At 48.6% G+C, this 25,913-nt stretch overlaps 1 protein-coding gene across 1 annotated transcript in view; it reads left to right on the forward strand.

The window, feature by feature from the left end:
- LOC116982168 (zinc finger protein 239-like) overlaps nucleotides 1-22,514 on the forward strand; it is a 1,102,810-nt gene extending 1,080,296 nt beyond the window's left edge. The window contains exon 2 of the mRNA XM_033035477.1: nucleotides 21,183-22,514. Coding sequence (XP_032891368.1) covers nucleotides 21,306-22,412 — 1,107 coding nt within the window. The 5' untranslated portion in view covers nucleotides 21,183-21,305 and the 3' untranslated portion in view covers nucleotides 22,413-22,514. The remainder of the gene's footprint in view (nucleotides 1-21,182) is intronic.
- Nucleotides 22,515-25,913: the final 3,399 nt, after the last annotated feature.

Here is a 25,913-nt window from a genome sequence, read left to right on the forward strand (position 1 = left end):
CTTTCCATGCCGACCTGAGTTGGAGGTATGGCTGTTACTATCATAGCTGCAAATGTTACTATTTCAGGTTGTAGGGATGACGGGGAATTATAGACCAGTTAGCCTGACAGTGGTGGTGGGAAGCTGCTGGAGTCAATTATTAAAGTAGTAATAACGGCAAATTTTGGATAGCAGATGAAAACATTAGTTAACACCAACGTTGGACCCTTGAAGACTGAAAAAGGTGAATTAATTATGGGGAGCAAGGAAATGTCAGATGAGTTGAATAGGTACTTTGGATCCATCTTCACTAAGTAGGACACAAACAATCTTCCTGATGTACTGGTGGGCAGAGGATCTGGTATGTCAGGAACTGAAGGAAATCCACATTAGGCAGGAAATGGTGTTGGGTAGACTGATGTGACTGAAGGCTGATAAATCCCCAGGGCCTGATGGTCTGCATCCCAGGGTACTTAAGGAAGTGGCTCTAGAAATCGTGGACGCATTGGTGACCATGTTCTCTAGATTCAGGATCCGTTCCTGTAGATTGGAGGATTGCTAATGTTATCCCACTTCTTAAGAAAGGCGGGAGAGAGAAAACGGAATAATAGACCAGTTAACCTGACATTGGTGGTGGGGAAGATGCTGGAGTCAATTATAAAGATGAAATAGCGGCACATTTGGATAGCAGTAACCAGATCGGTCCGAGTCAGCATGGATATACGAAGGGGAAATCATGTTTGACTAATCTTCTGGAATTTTTTGAGGATGTAACTCGGAAAATGGATAAGGGAGAGCCAGTGGATGTAGTGTACCTGGACTTTCAGAAAGCATTTGATAAGGTCCCACATAGGAGATTAGTGGGCAAAATTAGGGCACATGGTATTGGGGGTAGAGTGCTGACATGGATAGAAAATTGGTTATCAGACAAGAAACAAAGAGTAGGGATGAACGGTTCCCTTTCAGAATGGCAGGCAGTGACTAGTGTGGTACAGCAAGGCTCTGTGCTTGGACCACAGCTATTTACAATATACATTAATGATTTAGATTAAGGGATTACAAGTAACATTAGCCAATTTGCAGATGACACCAAGCTGGGTGGCAGTGTAAACTGTGAGGATGATGCTATGAGAATGCAGGGTGACTTGGACAGGTTGGGGGAGTGGGCAGATGCATGGCAGATGCAGTTTAATTTGGATAAATGTGAGGTTATCCACTTTTGGTAGCAAAAACAAGAAGGAAGATTATTATCTAAATGGTGTCAAGAGGGAAAAGGGGAAGTTCAATGGGATCTGGGGGTCCTTGTTCATCCGTCAATGAAAGTAAGCATGCAGGTACAGCAGGCAGTGAGGAAAGCAAATTACATGTTGCCCTTTATAACAACAGGAGTTGAGTATAGGAGCAAAGAGGTTCTTCTACAGTTGTGCAGGGCCCTACTGAGTCCACACCTGGTGTATTGTGTGCAGTTTTTGACCCCAAATTTGAGAAAGGACATTAGAAACATAGAAAATAGGTGCAGGAGTAGGCCATTCGGCCCTTCGAGCCTGCACCGCCATTCAATATGATCATGGCTGATTATCCAACTCAGTATCGTGTACCTGCCTTCTCTCCATACCCCCTGATCCATTTAGCCACAAGGGCCACATCTAACTCCCTCTTAAATATAGCCAATGAACTGGCCTCAACTACCTTCTGTGGCAGAGAATTCCAGATATTCACCACTCTCTGTGTGAAAAATGTTTTTCTCATCTTGGTCCTAAAAGATTTCCCCCTTATCCTTAAACTGTGACCCCTTGTTCTGGACTTCCCCAACATCAGGAACAATCTTCCTGCATCTAGCCTGTCCAACCCCTTAAGAATTTTGTAAGTTTCTATAAGATCCCCCCTCAATCTTCTAAATTCTAGCGAGTACAAGCCGAGTCTATCCAGTCTTTCTTCATATGAAAGTCCTGACATCCCAGGAATCAGTCTGGTGAACCTTTTCTATACTCCCTCTATGGCAGGAATGTCTTTCCTCAGATTAGGAGACCAAAACTGTACACAATACTCCAGGTGTGGTCTCGCCAAGACCCTGTACAACTGCAGTAGAACCTCCCTGCTCCTATGCTCAAATCCTTTTGCTATGAATACGAACATACCATTCGTTTTCTTCACTGCCTGCTGCACCTGCATGCCTAATTTCAATGACTGGTGTACCATGACACCCAGGTCTCGTTGCATCTCCCCTTTTCCTAATTGGCCACCATTCAGATAATAGTCTACTTTCCTGTTTTTGCCTCCATAGTGGATAACCTCACATTTGAATTGAATTGAATCCTTTATTTGTCATTCAGACCTTTCGGTCTGAACGAAATGCTGTTGCCTGCAGCCATACATGTAATAATAACAAAACACAATAAACACAAATTAACATCCACCACAGTGAGTTCACCAAACACCTCCTCACTGTGATGGAGGCAAAAGTCTTAGAGTTACTGTCTCTTCCCTCCTCTTCTCCCTCTGCGCCGAGGCGATACCCCACCGGGCGATGGTAAGTCAGTCCGCGGTTCAAGCTCCGCGGCCCGGGGGTGGTCGAAGCTGCCCGCAGCTGTTGCAACGGGTGCTCCGGAAAACAGGCACCAGCCTGTGACCTGCGAGCTCCTGACATTGTCCTCCATTGGCCCGCGGCCGAGCCCCGGATCCAGGTCGCCGCCGCCTCAGCCGCCGTAGCACCGTCTCCGCTCCGCACCGGGCCGCCCACAAGGCAGCGTCTCAGCCCCGCACCGGGCTGCTCACACGGAAGCACCTTCCAGCCAGTAGCCGTGCCGGCCGCACAGGAGTGTCTCAGCTCCGCACCGTTCGCCCTCACCGGAGCGCCGAGTCGTGCCGCTACCCGGACGTCGCCACAGCTCGAAGACGGCCAGCCTCGCGTTGGTGAGTCCTGGCTGGCTCTACCTCCGGACCCTCGAGGTCGGTCGCAGGTTGGAGGCCGCCAGCTCCGCCATTAGGCCTCAGCGCAGACGGGGGAAGAGAAGGGGAATACGACAAAAAGTCGCATTCCCCCGAAGGGAGAGACAGAAAGCTCTGTTTCACCCTCCCCCCACACACATAACACCACCTAATAACCAAAAAATGTACTAAACTAGACAAAAAAAAACAACATAAAAAGTAAAAACAGACAGACTGCAGGCGAGCCGCAGCTGTATCACAGCGCCGCCACTTCCGGTTATCCACACTATACTGCATCTGCTATGCATTTGCCCACTCACCCAACCTATCCAAGTCACCTTGCAGCCTCATAGCATCCTCCTCACAGCTAACACTGCCCCCCAGCTTCGTGTCTACCGCAAACTTGGAGATGTTGCATTCAATTCCCTCGTCCAAATCCTTAATATATATTGTAAATAGCTGGGGTCCCAGCACTGAGCCTTGCGGTACCCCACTTGTCACTGCCTGCCATTCTGAAAAGGACCCGTTTACTCCTACTCTTTGCTTCCTGTCTGCCAGCCAGTTCTCTATCCACATCAATACTAAACCCCCAATACTGTGTGCTTTAAGTTTGTATACTAATATCTTATGTGGGACCTTGTCGAAAGCCTTTGGAAAGTCCAGATAAAACACATCCACTGGTTCTCCCTTATCCACTCTACTAGTTACATCCTCGAAAAATTCTATAAGATTCGTCAGACATGATTTACCTTTCATAAATCCATGCTGACTTTGTCACAACTTTCCAAATGTGCTGCTATCCCATCTTTAATAACTGATTCTAGCATTTTCCCCACTACTGCCGTTAGACTAACTGGTCTGTAATTCCCCGTTTTTCTCTCCCTTTTTAAAAAGTAGGGTTACATTACCTACCCTCCAATCCTCAGGAACTGCTCCAGAATCTAAAGAGTTTTGAAAAATTATCACTAATGCTTCTACTATTTCTGGGGCTACTTCCATAAGTACTCTGGGATGCAGCCTATCTGGCCCTGGGGATTTAACGGCCTTTAATCCATTCAAATTATCTAACACCACTTCCCGACTAACCTGATTTCACTCAGTTCCTCCATCTCATTTGACCCCCGTCCCCTGCTATTTCCAGCAGATTATTTATGTCTTCCTTAGTGAAGACAGAAACAAAGAAGTTATTCAATTGGTCTGCCATGTCCTTGTTCCCCATGATCAATTCACCTGTTTCTGACTGCAAGAGACATACATTTGTTTTAATTAATCTTTTTCTCTTCACATATCTATAAAAACTTTTGTAGATGTCGGTCCGTTGTTGTCTAACTGCGATGGAGATAGTGAGGTCAAGAAATGGTACGGAAATGCCGGAAATAGTCGAGGTGAATTTGAGTGCCGGATGGAAGTTAGTGGTGAAATGGATGAAGTCAGTGAGTTCTGAATAGGTGCAGGAGATAGCACCAATGCAGTCGTCGATGTAGCGGAGGTAGAGTTCGGGGATAGGGCCAAGGATTGTTCGCCATACTCTACAAAGAGGCAGCATAGCTGGGGCCCCATGCGCGTGCCCATAGCTACGCCTTGGATTTGGAGGAAATGGGAGGAGTCAAAGGAAAAGTTGTTGAGGGTAAGGACCAGCTCCACTAGGCGGAGGAGAGTATCGGTAGACGGGGATTGGTTGGTTCTGCGTTCGAGGAAGAAACGGAAGGGTTTAAGATCCTCCTGGTGGGAGATGGAGGTGTAGAGTGACTGGACATTCATGGTGAAGATGAGGGGATGGGGGCTGGAAAACGGCAGTCATGGCGAAGACGAAGAGTCTGTGAAGTGTCTTGAACATGGGTAGGGAGGGATTTGACCAGGGGGGATAGGATGGAGTCGAGGTATGTGGAAATAAGTTCGGTGGGACACGGACAGGCAGAAACAAGCCAATAGATGCTGCTGCACCCGCTGAGTTTCCCCAGCAATTTTGTGTACCTTCGATATTCCAGCATCTGCAGTTCCTTTTTGAACAACAAGCCAGGACAGTCAGGATTGTAGATTTTGTAGAGAAGGTAAAATTGGGTCGTGCGGGGCTGGGGAACGATGAGGTTGGAGGCTTGGGAGGGCAGGGAGCCGGAAGTGATGAAGCCAGTGATAGTGTTTGAGATAATGGCCTGGTGCACGTCTGTGGGGTCATGGTCCAGGGGTAAGTAATTTCTTTTCTTCGGTATTCACCAAGGAGAAGGATATTGAACTATGTGAGGTAAGGGAAACGAGTAGAGTAGTTATGGATACTATGAGTTTCAAAGTAAAAGAAGTACTGACACTTTTGAAAAATATAAAAGTGGATAAGTCTCCAGGACCTGACAGGATATTCCCTAGGACATTGAGGGAAGTTAGTGTAGAAATAGCCGGGGCTATGACAGAAATATTTCAAATGTCATTAGAAACGGGAATAGTCCCCGAGGATTGGCGTACTGCGCATGTTGTTCCATTGTTTAAAAAGGGTTCTAAGAGTAAACCTAGCAATTATAGACCTGTTATTTTGACTTCAGTGGTGGGCAAATTAATGGAAAAGATACTTAGAGATAATATATATAAGCATCTGGATAAACAGGGTCTGATTAGGAACAGTCAACATGGATTTGTGCCTGGAAGGTCATGTTTGACTAATCTTCTTGAATTTTTTGAAGAGGTTACTAGGGAAATTGACGAGGGTAAAGCAGTGGATGTTGTCTATATGGACTTTAGTAAGGCCTTTGACAAGGTTCCTCATGGAAGGTTGGTTAAGAAGGTTAAACTGTTGGGTATAAATGCAGGAATAGCAAGATGGATTCAGCAGTGGCTGAATGGGAGAAGCCAGAGGGTAATGGTGGATGGCTGTTTGTCGGGTTGGAGGCAGGTGACTAGTGGGGTGCCTCAGGGATCTGTGTTGGGTCCTTTGTTGTTTGTCATGTACATCAATGATCTGGATGAAGGGGTGGTAAATTGGATTAGTAAGTATGCAGATGATACCAAGATAGGCGGTGTTGTGGATAATGAAGATGATTTCCAAAGTCTACGGAGTGATTTAGGCCATTTGGAAAAATGGGCTGAAAGATGGCAGATGGAGTTTAATGCTGATAAATGTGAGGTGTTACACCTTGGCAGGACAAATCAAAATAGGACGTACATGATAAATGGTAGGGAATTGAAGAATACAGTTGAACAGAGGGATCTGGGAATAACCGTGCATAGTTCCTTGAAGGTGGAATCTCATATAGATAGGGTGGTAAAGAAAGCTTTTGGTATGCTAGCCTTTATAAATCAGCATTGAGTTTAGAAGCTGGGATGTAATGTTAAAATTGTACAAGGCATTGGTGAGACCAAATCTGGAGTATGGTGTACAATTTTGGTCGCCCAATTATAGGAAGGATATCAACAAAATAGAGAGAGTACAGAGGAGATTTACTAGAATGTTGCCTGGGTTTCAACAACTAAGTTACAGAGATAGGTTGAATAAGTTAGGTCTTTATTCTCTGGAGCGCAGAAGGTTAAGGGGGGACTTGATAGAGGTCTTTAAAATGATGAGAGGAATAGACAGAGTTGATGTGATCAAGCTTTTCCCTTTGAGAATAGGGAAGATTCAAACAAGAGGACATGACTTCAGAATTAAGGGACAGAAGTTTGGGGGTAACATGAGGGGGAACTTCTTTACTCAGAGAGTGGTAGCGGTGTGGAATGAGATTTTAGTGGAAGTGGTGGCGGCAGGTTCGTTGGTATCATTTTAAAATAAATTGGATAGGCATATGGATGAGAAGGGAATGGAGGGTTATGGTATGAGTGCAGGCAGGTGGGACTAAGGGAAAAAAGTTGTTCGGCACGGACTTGTAGGGCCGAGATGGCCTGTTTCCGTGCTGTAATTGTTATATGGTTATATGTTTAAGTAGGAGGAGGTGTCTGAGAGTTGGCACCCGGCCTCAGCCTTGTAGAGATCAGCGCGCCAGACAACCACAGCACCTCCCTTGTCGGCGGGAAGGAAACTTGAACTTTGTTTCTCTTCCCACAGATGCAGCCTGACCTACGCAGTATTTCCAATATTTTCTGTTTTTATGCTAACCTAGTATTACTGTTCAAGAAGGAACTGCAGATGCTGGAAGATCGAAGGTACACAAAATTGCTGGAGAAACTCAGCGGGTGCAGCAGCATCTATGGAGCGAAGGAAGTAGGCGACGTTTCGGGCCGAAATCCTTCTTCAGACTGGGTCTGAAGAAGGGTTTCGGCCCGAAACGTCGCCTGGGTCTGAAGAAGGGTTTCGGCCCGAAACGTCGCCTATTTCTTCGCTCCATAGATGCTGCTGCACCCGCTGAGTTTCTCCAGCAATTTTGTGTACCTTAGTATTACTGTTGTTGTTATTGTATTATTGATGAATTTCTATTGATCTGCATGTTATTGTGTTAACAGACTTGTTTCGCTGCAGAAAGTTAGAATTTCATTGTGTAACAATTCAACACTGTTGACCTGACTCTCTGGAAAGTTTAGTTTCAGGAGATGCCGGCTGTGTTATTTACAGGGAGACGAAGACGGAGCAGCTGTGATGTAGCGTGGCGTGAAGTGAGTTATTCTTCCCTTAGAATACTGGTTTCATGGAGATACCACAGAGTTTAACATCAAGACCTGATTTTAAACTGTGGCATCAGTCTCCCAGCAACAGATCAAGACATGACTGGCTGAATATTTGATGCAAAGGTTTGCAGCATCAGGTGACATTCCAGGAGCATGAGATAGGAGTTGTGGGTCACTACACACGACAAACCTGCAACCAGTCTAATGAAATGTTATGTTAATTCCTCATTTAGGTCAGGAGACCAAATGTTACCTTTACTCCAGGTGCGTCTGTACCAAGGCACCATGATAATTGTATAAAAACATTCACACAATACAGCATTGCTGCTGAATTGTCAGCTGGAGAGGATGGCCTCAAATATCACCACATCTGCCACCATGTTTTCACCCACTCACACTCCCCACCTTCCTGAACTCTCTCCGCAACCTCTCCCGTGCCCTTTCTGCACCCTCCACGTCCCAGCCCTGCACACCTGCACCCTCCAAGCCCCAGCCCTGCCCACGTGCATCCTCTCTGCACTCTCTCCACTCTCCTGTGCCCTCTCAGCACCCCCCACGTCCCAACCCTGCACACCTGCACCCTCCACGCCCCAGCCCTGCCCACATAAACCCTCTCTGCACTCTTCCACTCTCCTGAACCCTCTCTACATCCCCTCCACTCTCCTGAACCCTCTCTACATCCCCTCCATTCTCACGAACCCTCCCTGCACCCTCCACACCCCGTCAAATGGTGAAAGGCCTAGATAGAGTGGATGTGGAGAGGATGTTTCCACCAGTGGGAGAGTCTAGGACCAGAGGTCACAGTTTCAGAATAAGATGTACCTTTAGAATGGGATGATGAGCAATTTCTTGAGCCACAGGGCGGTGAACCTGTGGGATTCATTGCCACAGACGGCTGTGAAGCCCAAGTCAGTGGATATTTTTAAGACGGAGCTTGCCAGATTCTTGATTTGTGTGTGTGTCAAGGTTGTGGAGAGAAGGCAGAAGAATGGGGTTGAGAGAACGGCAGAACTAGAGGGCTCTGTTCCAAAATAAGGTCACCAAACAAGTGTAGCTCACTCCTGTTTATTTATCTTCAGGCAGGCAGAGATTCATGTTTTTTTTTGTTTCACTTACTAATTGTGTGTTTTTACCAACTCTATTCTTCAAAGGCTGATGGTGAATTTGAGTTATGCTGAAGGCACAATTGCATATAATGTTTATAAGAAATGAGGCAAAGAGCCATGTGAGCCGTTAGGAGAGAGGTTCAAATCAGATCAGCCATGTTGTTATTTAATGGTGGGATATCCTTGTTAGGCTGAGGTGCAACTTCTCTGCTGATTAATATGGTTGAATCAAAGCCTTAGACGAGTAAATTAAATTAATAGAGTAACCCGGCAAAGCAGACTAGAAATCTGAAGAAGGGTCTCAAACTGAAACGTCACCCATTCCTGCTCTCCAGAATTGTTGCCTGAGTTACTGATCTTTCTGTCCTTGGTCTCCTTCACTGTTAGAGTGAGGCATAAAGCAAATTGGAGGAACAACACCTCATATTTGGCTTGGGCAGTTTACACTCCAGCGGTATGAATATTGCCTTCTCTAACTTTAAGTAACCTATGCTTTCTCTCTATCTCCACCCACCCCCCTTCCTATTTCACCGACCAGTCTGACTGTCCCCGTGATTAAATTATATCACTGAAAGTTTCTTTGTCACCTTTTCCCAATTAACAATAATCTTTTCTACATTTCCCTTGATCCCTACCCCCTTTGATCTCTCGTTTAAACACCTTACACTTCCTTATCTCTGTGTCTCCCTCCCCCCTGACTCTGAAGAAGGGTCTCAATCAGGAAGGTCACCCATTCCTTCTCTCCAGAGATGCTGCCTGTCCTGCTGAGTTACTCCAGCACATTACATGACAAATTACATGAATATTTGCTTCCATCTGGGCTTTTATTGCCACCTTCCAAGGTCGAGCAGGTGATGAATGTCAGTTTCCATTAATTAAATATTATCCATGTATGGGATGCATTGGATGTGATGTGTTGCTGTGGTCGGGGGTGGGGATTGAACCTGCCGCACTGGGCGGTGATGCGCTGATTGGCCCCGCCCCCATGCGCTGTCAATCACCGGGCAGCTTCGTCATCGCTCTCCTGAGGCGCGCCCTTTGCGCGTGCGCGGCACGCAGGCGCGGAGACGGTTTGACGGTTTGACGGTCACCCCTCTGTTCCCCTCCCCCCTCCTCCCCCTCCCTCCCACCCTCAATGCACCAAACAACAACAAAAAAACACCCGGAACCAACATGCGGCGTTTCGCCCTCCACCCGGAATCCTGAGACTCGCCGTCCCGCTGTGCCAGCGCCGGTGCGCCGCCCTAAAGCGTCCCCTCTCCCTCCGGAAGCGCCCTTGTGGACAAGCGGTTCGCCAGCCAACCGGAAGTGGTGCGGGAATGCTGTGAAGAGCAGGTAAGGGCAAAGTATATAGAGGAGCTCCTCTAGTATCTTTGGGTAATAAGTCCTTTACTATTTTTAGTAATGATAAATGATGTGTATGATGAAATTGTAAATGAAATGGGAGTTTCACTGTTTGCGGATGATGGGGCAATCTGGAAAAGGGGGAGAAATGTGAAGTTTATTGTGCAGAAACTACAGAGGGCTATAATAATGGTACAAGAGTGGTCTTATAAATGGGGATTCAAATTTTCTGTGGAAAAGACAAAGATAATGTTTTTACTAGGAAGGAAATTGGTAGTGAGGTTAAACTAAAATTATATAACCAGGAATTGGAGAGAGTAAAATACTATAAATTTTTAGGTTTATGGTTTGATGAGAGGATTACATGGATAGTTCATATTCAGAAAGTAGTGGACAAATGTAAGAAGATACTTAATGTAATGAGATGTTTAGTTGGATGTGATTGGGGGGCAGATAGAAAAGCTTTGAAGGCTATATACAATGGGTTAATTAGATCTGTGTTAGATTTATGGTTGTGTGGTGTATGGGTCCGCATCAAGTACTTCTCTTAAGAAAATAGACAACATTCAATATCAGGCATTGAGAATATGTACAGGTGCAATAAAAACAACTCCAACAGCAGCATTACAGGTTGAAATGGGGGAGATGCCTCTAGAGATGAGAAGGATACAGCTTTCATTAAATTACTGGATTAACCTACAGGGCCAGAGTCAAGAACACCCAGCACAAGTTACTGTCAAACCATGCTGGGAAAAGGAGAGAAGGAAAACAAAAAGTTTTGGATGGACAGTGACCCAGAGAGCAGTACAAATCGGCATAGCACAATTAAATGCGGTTCCAACAGTTCCATTACCTTCAATTCCACCTTGGATACTTCCAGATGCAACAGTAGACTTTACAACATTAGAACAGGAAAACAAGGATAAACAACATAGGTATAATTCAGTCATCATACAGGAATACATTGACAGATACTACAGTTTTGTCCAAATTTATACAGATGCATCAAAAGATTCAGTAGATAAAGTAGGAGTAGCATTTATTGTACCAGAATTTCACATCAAAGTAGGGAAGAGGATCAATAATGAGGTCTCAGTATACACAGGTGAAATGATTGCAATATTGTTAGCGGTACAGTGGGTCGAGGATACTAGGCCTTTAAGGACAGTTATTTGCTCAGATTCAGGTTTAGCAATAAAGAGTTTACAGCACAGCCATTCAGACAGTAGACCAGACATTTTGATTGAAATACAACAAACACTATTCAGAATTCAAATGATGGGGCTTACAGTCATATTTTTATGGGTACCAGCACACATTGGCATTAGAGGAAACGAAATGGCAGATAAGGTAGCAAAAGAGGTAGCAAAAAGAAGTAAAATTGATTTAAGTATTAACATAGGTAAAACTGAAATCAAAGACATTATTAAGCAAAGACTGAAGGAAAGATGGCAAAAGCAATGGGATGAAGAGCGGAAAGGACGGTGGTTCTACAGAGTCCAGAGGAAAGTGGGAGAAATAAGATGTGCAGGAAAAAACAGAAAAGAGGAGACAGTAATCTCAAGAATTAGATTTGGACACACTGGTCTGAACAGTACATTTTTTTATAATAGCAAGCATAATACAGGTAGATGTGAATACTGTGGGCAAGAAGAGACAATAGAGCATGTCATTGTACATTGTGAGAGGTATGAGGAGGAGGAGAGAGAACGGATGAGTGAGCAGTTCAGAAAAGAAAGAATACAATTTGATTTGGTAGATATTTTGCAAGGAAGTTCATATAAGTGCTATCAAATCCTGTTGCATTTTCTTAGGGTAACCAATTTGTTCGGAAGGATATAGGTTATTAGTATATGTACTGGTGTTGTTTGATCCACACTCCATGCCAGTTGGTGGCGGTAATGCACCAAAAAAGTTGTTTGCCAACCGCCAAAAAACACCACATAGAAGAAGAAGAATCTTTGGGTAATGGTGACAGCGCTGCCATGCAGCGGGGGAGGCAGCAATGCAGCCAGTGATGCATGCATTCCCTTGAATGCAGCAGTGGGAGCATGCACAGGCGCTGGCAGGCGGTTCCCCACACTTTATAACTAACCATGAATTCACACTTAATGTGGCCCTGCAGGCCGGTATCTGTCTCATTTCCAAACCATTTGCCCCAATAACTCTCCCAAAGTCACCAAGCCGACCTTGCGGGGCAACGGCGTGGATGTGGGGAACCCAGAGCGTCCGGAAAACGCCCTTCGGCCCATTTCACTCCTAGCCCACACATGGCATTGTCTGAATTGGACCTTTCTGAATTTGTAGTCAGCAGGGCAGTATTCTGCATATCGCCAACTTACCGATCCCACTCCGCCTTGCAACCATGGCTGACCTATTTCCCCCCTCTCTCTGTGCCTCTCTCTCTCCCCCCTGTCCCTCTCACCCTTCTCTCTCTCTCTCCCCCACTTCTCTCCCTCCCACTGCCTCTCTCTCTCCCTTTCTCTGCCTCTCTCTCCCCCTCTCTGCCTCTCTCTCTCCCTGCCTTCCTCCCCCTCTCTGCCTCTCCATCTCCTCCTCTCTGCCTCTCTCTCCCTCCCTGCCTTCCTCCCCCTCTCTGCCTCTCCATCTCCTCCTCTCTGCCTCTCTCTCCCTCCCTCTTTGCTCTCTCTCTCTCCCTCTCTCTCCCTCTCCCTCTCCCTCTCCCTCTCTTTCCCCGCACCCTCTCTCTCTCCTCTCTCTTCTCTCTCTCCCCCCCTCTCCCTCTCTCTCTCCCTCCATCCCTGGTGAGACCACACATGGAGTATTGTGTGCAGTTTTGGCCTGTTGGCCTTCATGGCAAGAGGAGTTGAGTATAGGGCCAAACAGGTCCTTCTGCAGTTGTACAGGGCCCTGGTGAGACCACACCTGGAGTATTGTGTGCAGTTTTGGTCTCCTAATTTGAGGAACGACATTCTTCCTATTGAGGGAGCCCAGCGTAGGTTCACCAGGTTAATTCCCTGGGATGGCGGGACTGTCATATGCTGAGAGAATGGAGCGGCTGGGCTTGTACACTCTGGAGTTTAGAAGGATGAGAGGGTATCTTATTGAAACATATAAGATTGTTAAGGGTTTGGGCACGCTAGAGGCAGGAAACATGTTGCCGATGTTGGGTGGAATCCAGAACCAGGGGCTACAGTTTAAGAATAAGTGGTCGGCCATTTAGGACTGATATGAGGAGAACCTTTTCCACCCAGAGAGTTATGAATTTGTGGCCATTTGGGACTGAGATGAGGAGAAACTTTTCCACCCAGAGAGTTGTGAATCTGTGGGATTTTCAGCTTCAGAGGCCGGTTCTCTGGATGCTTTCAAGAGATCCGGTTCTCTGCATGCTTTCAAGAGGACTCTTAAAGATAGCGGTCAGGGGATATGGGGAGAAGGCAGAAACGGGGTACTGATTGGGGAATATCAGCCATGATCATATTGAATGACGGTGCTGACTCGAAGCACTCGGGTCACAGCTTAAGGATAAGGGGGAAATCCTTTAAAACCGAGATGAGAAGAACTTTTTTCACACAGACAGTGGTGAATCTCTGGAACTCCCTGCCACAGAGGGTAGTCGAGGCCAGTTCATTGGCTATATTTAAGAGGGAGTTAGATGTGGCCCTTGTGGCTAAGGGGATCAGAGGGTATGGAGAGAAGGCAGGTACGGGATACTGAGTTGGATGATCAGCCATGATCATATTGAATGGCGGTGCAGGCTCGAAGGGCCGAATGGCCTACTCCTGCACCTAATTTCTATGTTTCTATGAAGGGCTGAATGGCCTACTCCTGCACCTGTTGTCTATTATCCAGTGAAGGTGATTTCACTTGTTGTTAGACAAAAATGCTGGAGAAACTCAGCGTGTGAGGCAGGATCTATGGAACGAAGGAAATGGTTCTTGAGTCTGAAGGTCTCGACCCGAATCGTCACTTATTCCTTCGCTCCGTAGATACTGCCTCACCTGCTGAGTTACTCCAGCATTTTGTGTCTACCTTCAATTTTCGAGAGAGAGAGGAGAGGGAGAGAGAAAGATAGAGGCGAGGAGAGGGGAGAGAGAGGGATGAATTTTAAAGGAATTGCAGTTTTCACTTTCGAAGCAGATTTGCAAGTTTGACCCCAGCATGTGAAGATGGGGCTCGACCCGAAACGTTGCCTATTTCCTTCGCTCCATAGATGCTGCCTCACCCGCTGAGTTTCTCCAGCATTTGTGTCTACCACCTATTAAATTCAATCGTTAGTTAACTTCAGAGTGGTGGCATTCTTGCGTGCGCGCGTGGAGGGCGTGCGTATGTGTGGGCACACAATACTCCAGGTGTGGTCTTACCAGGGCCCTGTACAACTGTAGAAGGACCCGTTTGCTCCTAGACTCAACTCCTCTTGTTATGAAGGCCAACATGCCCAAACTGCACACAATACTCCAGGTGTGGTCTCACCAGGGCCCTGTACAACTGCAGAAGGACCTCTTTGCTCCTATACTCAACTCTTTCTCTGTTTTCTTTAGTGTCCTTTCCAAATAAAATGAAAACATCTTTTACACTTTGTGGACAACTTGATGTTTGAATTTTGTTCTTCAATCAGTTTAGTCCAGTTAGTCTAGAGATACAGCGCAGAAACAGGCCCTTCGGCCCACTGAGTCCATGCCGGCCAGCAATCGCCCGTTCACACATTAGTTTAGTTTGGAGATGCAGCGCAGAAACAGGCCCTTCGGCCCACTGAGTCCGTGCCGGCCAGCAATCGCCCGTTCACACACTAGTTTAGTTTGGAGATACAGCGCAGAAACAGGCCCTTCGGCCCACCGAGTCCGTGCCGGCCAGCAATCGCCCGTTCACACACTAGTTTAGTTTAGAGAGACAGCACGAAATCAGGCCCTTTGGCCCAACGGGTCCTTGCCGACCAGCGATCCACGGACACTAACACTAACACACACACACGTCAATTAACCTACAAGCCTGCACGTCTTTGAATTGTGGGAGGAAAACGGAGTGCCCGGAGAAAACCCACGCAGGTGACGGGGAGAGAACGTGCAAACTCCGCATAGACAGCGCCCGTGGTCAGGATCGAACCGGGGTCTCTGGTGCCGTGAGGCGGCAACTCTACCGCTGGGCCACCGTGACGACCAGAGAGAGAGGGAGAAGTGAATACTTCTCTCTCCCTCATCCCTCTCTCCCTCCCTCTCTCCCTCTCTCTCTCTATCTCTCCCTCTATCTCTCCCTCTATCTCTCCAAAACGTTCTCAAAAGTTTCTCAAAATTTTTTCCCCGTTGTCGGGGTCTGAAAACCGCTATAGACGGCACTATGTACAGCCTCCCCCCCCCCCGCCCGCGGCGATGATCTGCGGCTCCGCATTCGCGAATCGGCCGTTTATTAATTGAGACCGCGGCTTCACTTTACCGCGAGTACCTATGTCCGGTCGGAGCACTTTTTCCCGGTAAGTTTTCGCAGGCAGCTCCGAGATTAGCTGTTAAAGACTTATTACTCTACAACAAGCTGGCATTAGTGACAATGTTTAATTTACTGTGTTTTGGATACATATAGTTTAGGCCCTCAATTTCATGAATGAATAAAGTAAGTGAATAAATGAAGTAAGTGAATGAATGAATGAATTTATTCACATTATAAAAGGGTGCAATTAAATTAATTAAACTCCATACAGATAGATTTTCATAAATTCAGACGTTAGATCTTACCTTTTAGTTAGAGTTGGTCCCTGGCTGTCTAAATCTTTGTGTTCCAGGACCTCAGCAGGGACTTTGCTTTCAAGGCTTTCTTGCACTTTAATCCACTTCGCAGCACTTTCTTCAGCCTTTTTAATGCTTTTCCCACTAAATACAATTACCTGCTGCATGTTTCCACGACATTTATTCCACAGAACAACAAATCGGAATCTCCAGTAAAACAGGCATCTGTGAAGCCCCCTTAGCCATGTTGTGTGCTAGCCTGAAACAACTGGCAGACAACTCAATGTTAAACGTGCTTTGATTGGACTAAAAATTACCTGAAAATTTTCCGTTTTTTCTCTAATTTAATAAAAATGTGCAAGTCTTCTTCATATCGAGTTTCAGGGGTGATTTATATAATTTGTTTTACACAATATGTGAAAATCTCATGTAGTTTGGTGACTTGGGTCACGAAACTGCAGAATAAAGCTCCTCGGCCCACAGCCTACCCTGACTGATTCTGTCTCGACCAGGAAGGTCACCCATTCCTTCTCTCCAGAGATACTGCCTGTCCTGCTGAGTTACTCCAGCACTTTACATGGCAAATTACATTAATATTTGCTTCCATCTGAGCTTTTATTGCCACCTTCCAAGGTCGAGCAGGTGATGAATGTCAGTTTCCATTAATTAAATATTATCCATGTATGGGATGCATTGGATGTGATGTGTTGCTGTGGTCGGGGGTGGGGATTGAACCTGCCGCACTGGGCGGTGATGCGCTGATTGGCCCCGCCCCCATGCGCTGTCAATCACCGGGCAGCTTCGTCATCGCTCTCCTGAGGCGCGCCCTTTGCGCGTGCGCGTCACGCAGGCGCGGAGACGGTTTGACGGCCGCGCGCGCCGCCACCGGTCACCTGACCCTCCAACCGTCAGCGCACGCTGCGCCCGCCCCTCTGTTCCCATTGGCTACCGGCGGTGTCCGTCACTGGTCTCAGCCAATAGTGGAGGCGGAGACACAGAGGGGGCGGGAACAATCCGGCGCATGCGTGTTGATGACAGATCTATAGAGCAAAAGCATTTCTTTCTCCCTCTGTTATTTAATGCAGAATATCAACATATTGACTCTTTGTGCTGAGAATTGTATTAAAGTCTGCCCGAACTTTCACTATAGTTCAGATCTTAGAGCTGGGGGCTCCCCTTTGTCTCAGGCACAGTCGACGCCTCAATAGACAATAGGTGCAGGAGTTGGCCATTCGGCCCTTCGATACAGCACCGTGGTCATGGCTGATCATCCACAATCAGTTCCCCGTTCCTGCCTTCTCACAATATCCCCTCACTACGCTATTTATAAGAGCCTCATCTAGCTCTCTCTTGAAAGCATCCAGAGAACCTGCCTCCACCGCCCTCTGAGGCAGAGAATTAAACTGTGGCCCCTGGTTCTGGACTCCCCCAACATCGGGAACATGTTTCCTGCCTCTAGCGTGTCCAAACCCTTCACAATCTTATATGTTTCAATGAGAAACCCTCTCATCCTTCTAAACTCCAGAGTGTACAAGCCCAGCTGCTCCATTCTCTCAGCATATGACAGTCCCGCTATCCCGGGAATTAACCTTGTAAACCTTCGCTGCACTCCCTCAATAGCAAGAATGTCCTTCCACAAATTAGGTGACCAAAACTGCACACAGTCCTCCCCCCCCCCCCCCCCCCCCGTCGCTATGCTCCCTCGCAATTTCTCATTCTTTCATGTGTTACTCAATAAACACAGTTGAACCAAATCTGTGAGAATATGTGATTTACTCGTCAGGTGCCTACTTACTTTTGCCAGTTTCTGCCTGTTATTGCCTGCACAGGGCTGTGTGTGCTGCTGAAAGTTGTCCTGTGAGTTACTCACTGTGTCTGGGGTTGAGAGTCGGGAGCCTCTGCTGCTCTCACCCTGGGGCTGGGACCACCCGGCCGGCCTGTGTGGGCCCTGTAGGGGCTGGGACCGCCGGCCTGTGTGGACCCTGTAGGGGCTGGGACCCCCGGCCCGGCCTGTGTGGGCCCTGTAGGGGCTGGGACCCCCGGCCTGTGTGGGCCCTGTAGGGGCTGGGACCCCCGGCCTGTGTGGCCCTGTAGGGGCTGGGACCCCCGGCCCGGCGTGTGTGGACCCTGTAGGGGCTGGGACACCTGGCCCGGCCTGTGTGGACCCTGTAGGGGCTGGGACCCCCGGCCTGTGTGGACCCTGTAGGGGCTGGGACCCCCGGCCCGGCCTGTGTGGACCCTGTAGGGGCTGGGACCCCCGGCCCGGCCTGTGTGGACCCTGTAGGGGCTGGGACCCCCGGCCCGGCCTGTGTGGGCCCTGTAAGACGGGATAAGCAAGAATCTTTAGGGATCAGGTCGCTTGTGGCAAAGATACTCGAGCTCCGCTATAACCTTTCACCTTTGTCTTGTGTAAGGCAGCGTGTCCGTGACGTCATTCCGGGTGCGCGCTCGGCTCGGGCCGGTCCTCCAGGCGGGGCGAGCGGATGACAGATGGTCCTCCAGGCAGGGCGAGCGGATGACAGATGGTCCTCCAGGCGGGGCGAGGGCGGAGTGAAGTGCCGTTGAGATGGTATCCTCCGTACTCCTGTTCTTGCGGTAGACAAACTGATAGGGATCCAGTGTGGGGGGTAGGCAGCCTTTGAGGTGTGCCAGGACCAGCCTCTCGAAGCACTTGGTGATGATGAGAGTAAGTGCAACTGGGCGGAAGTCGTTGAGGCTTGCCGCAGTGGAGTGTTTTGGCACCAGCGCGATGGAGGTGGTTTTAAGGCATGTGGGGACAACTGCTTGGGCACGTGACAGGTTGAAGATGTCAGTCCAGACGTCTGTCAGCTGCGCAGCACAGGCCCTGAGGATGCGCCCGGGGATGCCGTCAGGGCCAGCAGCCTTACTTGCATTAATCCTACTCAGTGCCGCATACACATCGACTGGGGTGAGTGTGAGGGGTTGGTGAGGGCCCCTCTTCAGGTTAGCCCTGGATGAACTGTAGGCTCGAGCATCGCCTGACCACCATCTCTCTCTTTCGCCGTTTCTCTCTTTCCCTCTCTCCCTCTTCCCCCTCTCTCATTTACCACCCCTCTCTTCCCCCATTCTCTCACACCCTCTCCACCCCTTCTCTCTATTCCCTCTCACCCCTCTTCCCCCCATCTCCCACCTCACTCCCCTCTCTCTCCCCCTCTCCCTCTTCTCTCTCTCCATTCACGCACCCTCTCTCTCTATCCCTCTCTCCCCCTCTCTCTCCCCTTCTCATACCTCTCTCTCTCCTTCCCACCTCACTCTCATCCCTCTCTCCCTCTCCTCTCTTCCGCTCTCTCTCTCAACCCCCTTCTCTCTCTCACCTCTGTCTCCACTCCCCCTCTTTCCCCTCCCTCTTTCTCTCTCCCCCCCTCTCTCCACTCTCTCCTTCGCTTTCCCCCTCTCTACCGCTCTCTCTCTCTTTCTCCCTCCCTCTCTATCTCCCCCTCTCTCTCTCCCCTCTCTCTCTCTTGCTCCCCTCTCTCTCTCTCACCTCTCTCTTCCCCCTCTCTCTCCCCCATTTCTCCCTCCTACCTTACTCTCCCCCTGCTCTCTCTCCGCTCTTTCTTTCTCCTCTGTCTCTCTCCTCTTTCTCTTTGCCCCACCATCTCTCTCTTTCCCCGTTTCTCTCTTTTCCTCTCTCCCTCGTCCCCCTCTCTCTTTTACCACCCCTCTTCCCCCATTCTCTCACACCCTCTCCACCCCTTCTCTCTCTCTCCCCTCTTTCTTCCCTCTCACCCCTCTTCCCCCCCCCTCTCCCACCTCACTCTCACCCCTCTCTCCCCCCTCTCCCTCTTCTCTCTCTCCATTCACACCCCCTCTCCCTCCTCTCACCCCTCTCTCACCCCTCTCTCTCCCCACTGTCTCCTTGCCCTCTCTCTCTCTCTCTCTCTCCACCTCCCTTTGAGAGTCAGTCCCTTCGGCACAGACACTCTCACGGCAGCTGTGCAACGCTTCCGACGTCTCCAGACGGCCCGGGACTCTTGCACTGCTCCGTGGCCGGAGCTGCAGCGAGCGACTCGCCAGCCCCGGCTCCCAGCATCTATTCCCGCCGCTGGTTCTGCTCCCATCCCTCCCTCAGCCCCGGCTCTCCAACACCCGCGGACCATGCAGTTTATCTGAGTTTTGAAATTTTCTTTGATCACAGAATTTCTCACCACAGAGCGTGAGAAATTTCTGGTCCGCGTGAGGGCGTGAGAGTTTGTTCAAATGCGTGATTCTCACGCTCAAAGCATGAGAGTTGGCAGCCCTGGTGAGATAGAGAGAGGGAGAAAGAGAGACAGTTACTGAGAGAGAGAGAGACATAAGAGACAGAGAGAGAGAGGGAGTGACAGAGAGAGAGAAACAGAGAGACAGAGAGAGAGTGCTGGCGTAACTCAAAGGGTCAGGCAGCATCTGTGGAGAAGATAGATACAAAGTGCTGGAGTAACTCAGCGGGTCAGGCAGCATCTGTGGAGAGAATGAATGGGTGACGTTTTGGGACGAGACCCTTGTTTGGTTTAGTCCGCGCTGACCAGTGATCACCCCGTACACTAGCACTATCTTACGCACATTAGGAACAATTTTTCGGAGGCCGAGTAATCTACAACCTTGAACGTCTTTGAAATGTTGGAGGAAACCGGAGCGCCCAGAGTAAAACCCCACGCAGGTCAAGGGGAGAACGTGAAAAAGCTACTTTCTTAACTACTAAACCAGGTTCGCTTCTTAATAAACAGACACCACACAAACTGTTTGGTAGACCAGTTCAAAACTTTACTTAACATCGGCCGATGGAAGGGAGCGAGAATTCCAGTCAAGTGACCAATACAGACACTTGACCGTCTTCTGTCCACTTCGCTGAACAACAGAATTACATTGCATTAAATAGGGTTTTTTTTGTCCCCTTAGCACATTTCACAGACATTAGTCATGGTCAGAGGTACAGGAAAAGGTTTCCACAGAATGCATCACATCAAAGGCCTTTTGTTTACATGTTACAAGATAACATTGGCCATTTGGTTTACGACATTTTATCTTTCCACTTCCCTGTTCCTCTCTCGTCCTTCATAAACATTGGCTATTTGGATAATGCCATTTTATCTTCACAGAGATCACCCTAGCTCTTTCGCTGCTTCATCGCTGTCATTTGGTCCCTCATAAACATAGGCCATTTGGTTTATGGCATCTTACTTCAAAGATGTGACTAGCTGTTTCTTTCTCTGTCACTTCCTCACTTGGGAGACAATGTTATAGGATTTATTATCCCACACACCCGCAACCTGAGGCAAGCCTAATTTGAGACCAAATATAAGCTGTAAGCTAGCCCAGAAACGAATTTAATATCTTCTTATATTTTAACTAAAATTCAGCTTCATCAAACGTGCAAACTCCGCACAGACAGCACCCATAGTCAGGATCGTACCCGGGTCTCTGGCGGTGAGGCAGCAACTGTACCGCTGCGTCACTGTGCCGCGCATAATTATATAAGTTTCCTCCGTCATAAACGCACCCAATATGTGCTAGTAATGTCCTGTTTGCCAGCTTGTTGACCCTCTGTGTTCCCCTCCTGCAGGGTTTAGGAGCCGTTGCTGTGGACGGAGAGACAGGGACGCGAGCGGCCATTGAAGGCGGCCAGGGTGCCGGTGAGCCCCCCCCCCCCCTCCCACCCATCTGCTCGGAGTGCGGCTGAGCTTCGATGGAGGACCACATGACGGGTCACAACAAGGAGAAGCTTTATGAGTGCGACGTGTGTGGCAAGGCCTGGCGGAGCCCGAGTCTGCTGGAGATCCACCAGCGGGTGCACACAGGAGAACGCCCCTTCGACTGCTCGGAGTGCGGCAAGAGCTTCTCCCGCTATGAAAACCTGCAGCGGCACAAGAGCGTGCACTCTGGCCAGAGGCCCTTCACCTGCTCCGTCTGCGGCAAGAGCTTCAAGATTTTGAATAACCTGAAGAGACACCGACAACTACACACGGGCGAGAAGCCCTATGGCTGCTCCACCTGCGGCAAGAGCTTTACCCAGTTGTATGGGCTGCAGGTGCACCAGCGGGTGCACAGCAGTGAGCTGCCCTTCACCTGCTCTGACTGCGGAAAAGGCTTCAAGTCGTCGCCAGACCTGAAGGTGCACAAGGGCTTGCACACAGGGGAGTGGCCCTATACCTGCAGCGAATGTGGCAAGGGCTTCACCCGCTTCAGAAACCTGCTGGGGCATCAACACACCCACACTGGCGAGCGTCCCTACACCTGCACCCAGTGCGGTAAGGGCTTCACCCAGTCCACCAGCCTGCTGTCCCACCAGCGCACCCACACCGGGGAGCGGCCCTACACCTGCAGCGACTGCGGCAAGAGCTTCAGCCGCTCCGACACCCTGCTGTACCACCAGCGCACCCACACCGGCGAGCGCCCCTACACCTGCGCCCAGTGCGGCAAGGGCTTCTCTAAGTCCAGTCACCTGCTGTCCCACCAGCACATCCACACCGGCGAGCGCCCCCACACCTGCGCCCGGTGCGGCAAGGGCTTCACCCGCTCCACTGGCCTGCTGTCCCACCAGCGCACCCACACCGGCGAGCGTCCCTACACCTGCGCCCAGTGCGGCAAGGGCTTCACTCAGTCCAGCAGCCTGCTGGAGCACCAGCGCACCCACACCCGCGAGCGCCCCTTTACCTGCGTCCAGTGTGGCAAGGGCTTCACTCGCTCCTCCAAGCTGCTGTCCCACCAGCGGGTGCACGCCGGCGACCGTCCCGTCCCCAGCCCGGTGTGTGGAGAGCGCTTTGCCATGGCTTCCCGCACCCTGTCTCACTAGCGCCTGCACACCAGTGGCCAGCCCTACGACTGCCCGTACTGCGGTGAGGAGTTTGACAGCTCGTGGGGGTTGCGGCAGCACCGGAGGACCCACGCCGGCGAGCAGCTGCTCCCACTGTGACAAGAGAGCATGGGGGCTGCAGGAGCACCAGCGGTTACACACCGGAGAGAGACCCTTTGTGTGCGCTGAATGTGGCAAGGGCTTCACACGGCTTGACCACCTGCTGGAGCACCGGCGAGTCCACACCGGCCAGCGCCCCTTCACCTGCCCACTCTGCAGCAAGGCCTTTGCCCACTCCTCCAGCCTGCTGGCACACCACCATGTGGATAAGTGCTGTTTAGGTAGATACAAAATGCTGGAAGGTATGGGTAATGTTTCAGGGTCAAGACCCATCTTCAGTGCCGACCCGAAACATCACCCATTCCTTGTCTCCAGAGATGTTGCCTGTCCCGCTGAGTTACTCCAGCACTCTGAAATGTCACCTATACATGTTCTCCAGAGATGCTGCCTGACCCGCTGAGTTACTCCAGCACTCTGAAATGTCACCTATACATGTTCTCCAGAGATGTTGCCTGTCCCGCTGTGTTACTCCAGCACTCTGAAATGTCACCTATACATGTTCTCCAGAGGTGCTGCCTGACCCGTTGAGTTACTTCAGCACTTTGTGTTAGTCATAGAGTGATACAGTGTGGAACCAGGCCCTTCGGCCCAACTTGCCCACACCAACCAACATGTCCCAGCTACACTAGTCCCACCTGCCTGTGTTTGGTCCATATCCCTCCAAACTTGTCCTATCCATGTAACTGTCTAACTCTTTCTTGGGATAGCCACAGCCTCAACTACCTAGTCTGACAATTTGTTCCATACTCCCACCACCATCTGTGTGAAAACGTTACCCCTCAGTTTCCTTTTAAATCTTTTCCCCTTCACCTTGAACCCGTGTCCTCTGGTCCTCAATTCCTCAACTCTGGGCAAGAGATTCTGTGCATCTAACTAAATTGTATTTTTTGAAGAGGTTACTAGGGAAATTGACGAGGGTAAAGCAGTGGATGTTGTCTATATGGACTTTAGTAAGGCCCTTGACAAGGTTCCTCATGGAAGGTTGGTTAAGAAGGTTCAACTGTTGGGTATAAATGCAGGAGTAGCAAGATGGATAGGTGGTGTTGTGGATAATGAAGAGGATTTCCAAAGTCTACAGAGTGATCTAGGCCATTTCGAAGAATGGGCTGAAAGATGGCAGATGGAGTTTAATGCTGATAAATGTGAGGTGCTACACCTTGGCAGGACAAATCAAAATAGGACGTACATGGTAAATGGTAGGGAATTGAAGAATGCAGTTGAACAGAGGGATCTGAGAATAACCGTGCATAGTTTTTTGAAGGTGGAATCTCATATAGATAGGGTGGTAAAGAAAGCTTTTGGTATGCTAGCCTTTATAAATCAGAGCACTGAGTATAGAAGGTGGGATGTAATGTTAAAATTGTACAAGGCATTGGTGAGACCAAATCTGGAGTATGGTGTACAATTTTGGTCGCCCAATTATAGGAAGGATGTCAACAAAATAGAGAGAGTACAGAGGAGACTTACTAGAATGTTGCCTGGGTTTCAACAACTAAGTTACAGAGAAAGGTTGAATAACATATAACATATAACAATTACAGCACGGAAACAGGCCATCTCGGCCCTACAATTCCGTGCCGAACAACCTTTTTCCCTTAGTCCCACCTGCCTGCACTCATACCATAACCCTCCATTCCCTTCTCATCCATATGCCTATCCAATTTATTTTTAAATGATACCAACGAACCTGCCGCCACCACTTCCACTGGAAGCTCATTCCACACCGCTACCACTCTCTGAGTAAAGAAGTTCTCCCTCATGTTACCCCTAAACTTCTGTCCCTTAATTCTGAAGTCATGTCCTCTTGTTTGAATCTTCCCTATTCTCAAAGGGAAAAGCTTGATCACATCAACTCTGTCTATCCCTCTCATCATTTTAAAGACCTCTATCAAGTCCCCCCTTAACCTTCTGCGCTCCAGAGAATAAAGACCTAACTTATTCAACCTATCTCTGTAACTTAGTTGTTGAAACCCAGGCAACATTCTAGTAAATCTCCTCTGTACTCTCTATTTTGTTGACACCCTTCCTATAATTGGGCGACCAAAATCGTACACCATACTCCAGATTTGGTTTCACCAATGCCTTGTACAATTTTAACATTACATCCCAGCTTCTATACTCAATGCTCTGATTTATAAAGGCTAGCATACCAAAAGCTTTCTTTACCACCCTATCTATATGAGATTCCACCTTCAAGGAACTATGCACGGTTATTCCCAGATCCCTCTGTTCAACTGTATTCTTCAATTCCCTACCATTTATCATGTACGTCCTATTTTGATTTGTCCTGCCAAGGTGTAACACCTCACATTTATCAGCATTAAACTCCATCTGCCATCTTTCAGCCCATTTTTCCAAATGGCCTAAATCACTCTGTAGACTTTGGAAATCCTCTTCATTATCCACAACACCCCCTATCTTGGTATCATCTGCATACTTACTAATCCAATTTACCACCCCTTCATCCAGATCATTGATGTACATGACAAACAACAAAGGACCCAACACAGATCCCTGAGGCACCCCACTAGTCACCTGCCTCCAACCCGACAAACAGCCATCCACCATTACCCTCTGGCTTCTCCCGTTCAGCCACTGCTGAATCCATCTTGCTATTCCTGCATTTATACCCAACAGTTTAACCTTCTTAACCAACCTTCCATGAGGAACCTTGTCAAAGGCCTTACTAAAGTCCATATAGACAACATCCACTGCTTTACCCTCGTCAATTTCCCTAGTAACCTCTTCAAAAAATTCAAGAAGATTAGTCAAACATGACCTTCCAGGCACAAATCCATGTTGACTGTTCCTAATCAGACCCTGTTTATCCAGATGCTTATATATATTATCTCTAAGTATCTTTTCCATTAATTTGCCCACCACTGAAGTCAAACTAACAGGTCTATAATTGCTAGGTTTACTCTTAGAACCCTTTTTAAACAATGGAACAACATGCGCAGTACGCCAATCCTCGGGGACTATTCCTGTTTCTAATGACATTTGAAATATTTCTGTCATAGCCCCGGCTATTTCTACACTAACTTCCTTCAATGTCCTAGGGAATATCCTGTCAGGACCTGGAGACTTATCCACTTTTATATTTTTCAAAAGTGTCAGTACTTCTTTTACTTATAAGTTAGGTCTTTATTCTCTGGAGCGCAGAAGGTTAAGGGGGGACTTGATAGAGGTCTTTAAAATGATGAGAGGGATAGACAGAGTTGATGTGGACAAGCTTTTCCCTTTGAGAATAGGGAAGATTCAAACAAGAGGACATGACTTCAGAATTAAGAGACAGAAGTTTAGGGGTAACATGAGAGGGAACTTCTTTACTCAGAGAGTGGTAGCGGTGTGGAATGAGCTTCCAGTGGAAGTGGTGGAGGC

This window comes from Amblyraja radiata, chromosome 16 (assembly GCF_010909765.2).
Source record: "Amblyraja radiata isolate CabotCenter1 chromosome 16, sAmbRad1.1.pri, whole genome shotgun sequence".
In the NCBI taxonomy this organism is placed as follows: Eukaryota; Metazoa; Chordata; class Chondrichthyes; order Rajiformes; family Rajidae; genus Amblyraja; species Amblyraja radiata.